The 4,558-nt window shown below is 50.7% G+C and overlaps 1 protein-coding gene across 1 annotated transcript; it reads right to left on the bottom strand.

The window, feature by feature from the left end:
• Positions 1-1,764: 1,764 nt before the first annotated feature.
• LOC146588964 (uncharacterized) lies at positions 1,765-3,745 on the bottom strand. The gene has a single exon (XM_085317036.1). It carries the CDS (start codon positions 3,658-3,660, stop codon positions 1,765-1,767), a length of 1,896 nt encoding a protein of 631 aa, XP_085173162.1. The 5' UTR covers positions 3,661-3,745.
• Between the last annotated feature and the right edge of the window lie 813 nt (positions 3,746-4,558).

Here is a 4,558-nt window from a genome sequence, read left to right as displayed (position 1 = left end):
CRCTTCGGTTGGAGAGGGAGAAATATCCATTCCAAAACCGCTATCACATCTCCCCCTTTTTTCTTTTGCCACTGCATGATGACTGCACACACTGAGGTCGCAGATAACAATACAACAAGCCTATATAGCTCGTCTTCAAACTGACGAGATGCCCATCGTGATGTGACTAAATCCGTTAAGTTCTGTAAACAAGCCTGTTGTGCCACAGACAAACGGACAGGGGTAGCTGGATCCGAGCCCTTTAATAAGGGATGAAGAGCCTCCAGCTCCTCGTTTCGAATGCCTGCTATGGCCCTAACCCATTGTAAATCTCCCATAAGTTTCTGTGCATCCTGTAGAGCGTGGATGGCAGTCGTCAGTGTAACCTTTTGTGGTCTGACCATAGTATCACTAATGTGCCATCCCAAATATTTCCATGGGCTGGTAACCTGTATCTTTTCTGGAGCAACCTGTAATCCTCTGRCCAGTAACRTATCATGCAAATATTTGCTTTGATGGTGTGAAAAGGGAGMAGCCTGGGCTACTAAAATGTCATCCACATAATGATAAATGATTGCTTGCGGCCATGCTTGACGGATGGGCTGCAAGGCGGCCTCTACGAAAAACTGACACATGGTGGGGCTGTTACGCATCCCTTGAGGGAGCACAATCCATTCAAATCTCTGACTCGGAGCGGCCTTATTAAGCGCCGGAAGGGAAAAGGCAAATCGAGGTGTATCATCTGGGTGAAGTGGAATTGTGAAAAAACARTCCTTAAGATCTACAATCAAAATGTGCCATTCACATGGAATCATTGTAGGTGCTGGCAGCCCTGGCTGCAGCGCCCCCATTGGCAGCATTTGCTCGTTTACCTTTCTTAGGTCATGCAACAAATGCCACTTCCCTGATTTCTTTGGAATAACAAATATGGGTGTGTTCCAAGGGCTTGTCGAAGGTTGAATATGCCCGACGCATAACTGTTCAGCAACTAATTCATGCGCCCGTTGCAACCGTTCCTATGTCAGCAGCCACTGCTCCACCCACACTGGTTCATTAGTGAGCCAAGTGAGCTTCAGGGGTGTCAGCTGCTTCACAGCTGCCACTGAGAAAAAACCGAGTCAGGGGTTGCTAAAACAACTCCCCATTGTGTGAGGCACTCCCGTCCCACCAACCCATTGACCCCTTCAGGTAGTGGCAGGATAGTAAGGAATACCCAGGCCCTGCGTTGCTCAAGGATCAGCTCTGCAGGCTGCAAAGTTACCGTGGCTTGAGCTGATTCCCCCACACCCGCAATTGCATCCAGAGACAGACGAACTGGCCAGAGTCTGGGCCAAACCGTGGCCGACATGATCGTAACATCAGCTCCTGTGTCCAACAGCAGGCGGAAGTACCGCTGCTCACCAGCATAATTTACCTGCACCAAGACCGTCGGTCTACGGTTCATATTTAGAGTTAGACAAGCCAGCGGGTCAGTACTTCCAAACCCAGCATTTCCCCACTGGGGCAACTCTTGAAGTTGAGCAGGATTGGTCAATTCTGCCAATAACTGCGGAAATGGGATTATTTGGGCAATTTTACTTCCCCTTGGAATAAAAATGGGAGGAGTTAGAGTATATGCTACTATCCAAACTTCACCCATATAATCAGCATCAAGAACCCCAGGGCATACAATGATGCCCTTCAAGCTGGCCGAGGAGCGACCTAACAAAAGGCCCCCCGCTCGATCAGGCGGCTTGTGCCACCCTGTTGGAATTTTCTGTGGCCTGGTGTCAATCAGGGCGATTTCTACTGCTGTTGCCAGGTCGCATCCCAAGCTCCCAGCAGTGGCTGGAGTCCCCCAACCACCGGAGCCGGAGGAGGGGTTATTGTTGTCTGCGCGCAACCCCCCTTCGCGCTCCGCAAGCCGTTTCCCRACCGCYGACATGCAGCAGAGGCGTGAGTGTTGCTTTGACAGTTCTCACACCACACTTGTGTCTCCCTGCATTGTTTCCGGATGTGGCCCTGTTTCCCACAGCGGAAGCAAGCCCCAAAGCTACGAGGCCTCTTCTGCTGGGCTGGGCCCTGTAAGGCAGCGGCAAGTGCCCGTGTCTGCTGCGCCACTGCTTCCGCAAGCGATTTGCTCTGCTGTTTAACAGCAGCGGCAACCGCCTCAGACACAAACGCAGCTTGCTGCTGGAGGCCAGAATYAGCTACTCTCTCCAGCATCTCAGAGAGCATGGCACTCCTAGGCAAGGTGCTTAGCAACATTTTCGTTTTCGCATTCGCATTCTCAAACGCAAAAGCACGGAACAACTGTTCCTTGACCCCCTCCCCGATCTCGTGAGATGCCTCAATAGACGCCACAAGCTCGTTGATAAAGGAGTCAAAGGGCTCCTGGACTCCTTGACGCAATGTAGCCCAACTGGGTGGCCTCTTTTCCATCGGCACTCTCCACAGTGCGTTTTTAGCTGCTTCGGCAGAGGCGTTGTGGAAATCCGCCGGAAACTGCAGTTGTTGAGCAGTGGCAGCATAAATTCCTTTGCCCATCAGCATATCCAAGGTGACATCTCGCAGGGGATCAGTTTGTGGCCTCGGCGTGTTGACCACCTTGCGACAGCCCTCCTCCCAATATCGTTCCCACAGGAGAAACTGCGCCGGGGTCAACACCAGTTTTGCCACCGAAACACAGTCATCCAGTGTCATGACATTTGATTCAAACAAATATGTAATCATTTGTTGTGACRGCTCTCCATGTAATCCATAGGTAGCGACTGTATTGCGAATTTGCTGCATCAACTTCCACTTGAAGGGGTGATACCTAGCAGTGGCTTGACCACCTGCATTCGTAACAGTCACAGGGAAGGCGGAGGGAGGACAGGCAGCGACGGCCTGCCACTCACCCTCCAAAAGGGCATCGCGGATCACCTCTGACCACGGATGTTGTGTATTCAAGGGCTTTAATTGCACTCCGCCAGAAGAGATGGCAAGCACATCACCCACTTCTCCGGCTTGCAAATTGCTCATGCGCCGAGTAACTTCCTCCAACAGATGGTCTGAAGGCCAAGGCCCCGAGCAGCTCGACCACGGCGGAGGAGGGGGGTCAAGGAAGCGGTCCTCCTCCTCAGTTTCTGCATGCGCACTCCTTACCCCAGCTGTTTTCCCTTCATTATCACTAGTCTCGTTCTCTGGCAGAGGCGGTGCAGAGGGACGGCAACAAGGGCCCCCTTGGCCTTCGTCCAAACGAGAAGTCTGCCCCTCCTGCTCTGCCTGTCTCTGAGCCACTTTTGCCCTTACCTCCACTGCGCTCTCAGCCACAGGAACCTCCATTCCTCCTGCGGAGAACAGGCTCGCAAAAAGCCGTGAGGGAGTAACTGCGGGAGAGGTTTCCGAGGGGCGATCTCCCAGCATTGCCGATGCGGCACATGCGACCCTTTTTTCTGCCTGATATTTCTGCAGGGCATTAATCACTTCCTGCCAGGTAGCACCCAATTCCTTTGCAATTTTGCTACCAGCCAGAGTCTTGTTCCATAGGGTGCTGCCAACCTCCCACCATTCGTCAACACTAAATACCAAGGTGGGGTCGCTTAAATGTCCATGCCCCCTAGCCCACTCACAGAGGGCAAGTAACTTCTTAGTAGAGAYGGGCGCCTCTCGCTTAGCGAGGAATTCCGTCAATAACTGTATTGCCGCTTCTCGTTGCATTTCTATGGCAAGGATCAGCGGTCTTACCAGCACTTGGAGGGCAGCTGCACGAATTCCTCTTTAGTGCGCACACGGCCTTTCCTCCAGCTCTCATAGAAAGCAGGTTCACTTATGTCTTCAGGATCCCTGTTCGGGCACCACTTGTCAGAGGCGGGCTTGCAGAATCATAAGATGACCCAATATGAGCTAGCAATATGATCTGTTTATTTCAGCAACTTAACCTGCTTATATACCATCATATGCTGTTCACATGCTCAAGCATCCAGCTGGCTATATCTAATTGGCTTACTACTATAGTTCACGCCGCAAAGCTCTGTGCTATTGGCTATCCACATATTCACTGTCCCGTCTYGCCAACCCCTTCATCCTGTTTTTACATAGCATTCATTCTTACTCCCTCATTACTTGTCCTTCAAGGTGTCTCCAAGGTTACTCCATATCAGCAAGTCAGGGTTGCTCATTTGCATGGCCTGATATCCATGCTCGTCCAGCCAATTCTCTACAATGGCTCTCTCTAATATCCTAAATCCAGTAAGAACCAGACTTTAATGTTTCAGATGAAGAAATATTACGTCATAATAAATTACATAATTATATGTACTATTATGAGGAACAAACTAATTCCTCACTTAACCAATGATCAATATATACCTCCATAAATCAAGAACAATAAAAGAATCATAGAACCACAGAATCACACGATCACAGAATTGGTAAGGTTGACCTCTGGAGATCATCTAGTCCAAACTCCCTGCTCAGCAGGGTCACCTGCAGCATGGTAGACAGGATTGCATCCAGGCAGACCTTGAAGATCTCCAGAGAAGGAGACTCCACAAACTTGCTGGGCAACCTCTTTCAGTGCTCCGTCACTCTCACAGGGAAGAAATTCCCCCTAACG

This window comes from Rhea americana, unplaced genomic scaffold, assembly GCF_003343005.1.
Source record: "Rhea americana isolate MKP2758 unplaced genomic scaffold, rheAme1 scaffold_487, whole genome shotgun sequence".
NCBI lineage: Eukaryota > Metazoa > Chordata > Aves > Rheiformes > Rheidae > Rhea > Rhea americana.
This window is presented reverse-complemented; position numbering and strand designations above follow the sequence as displayed.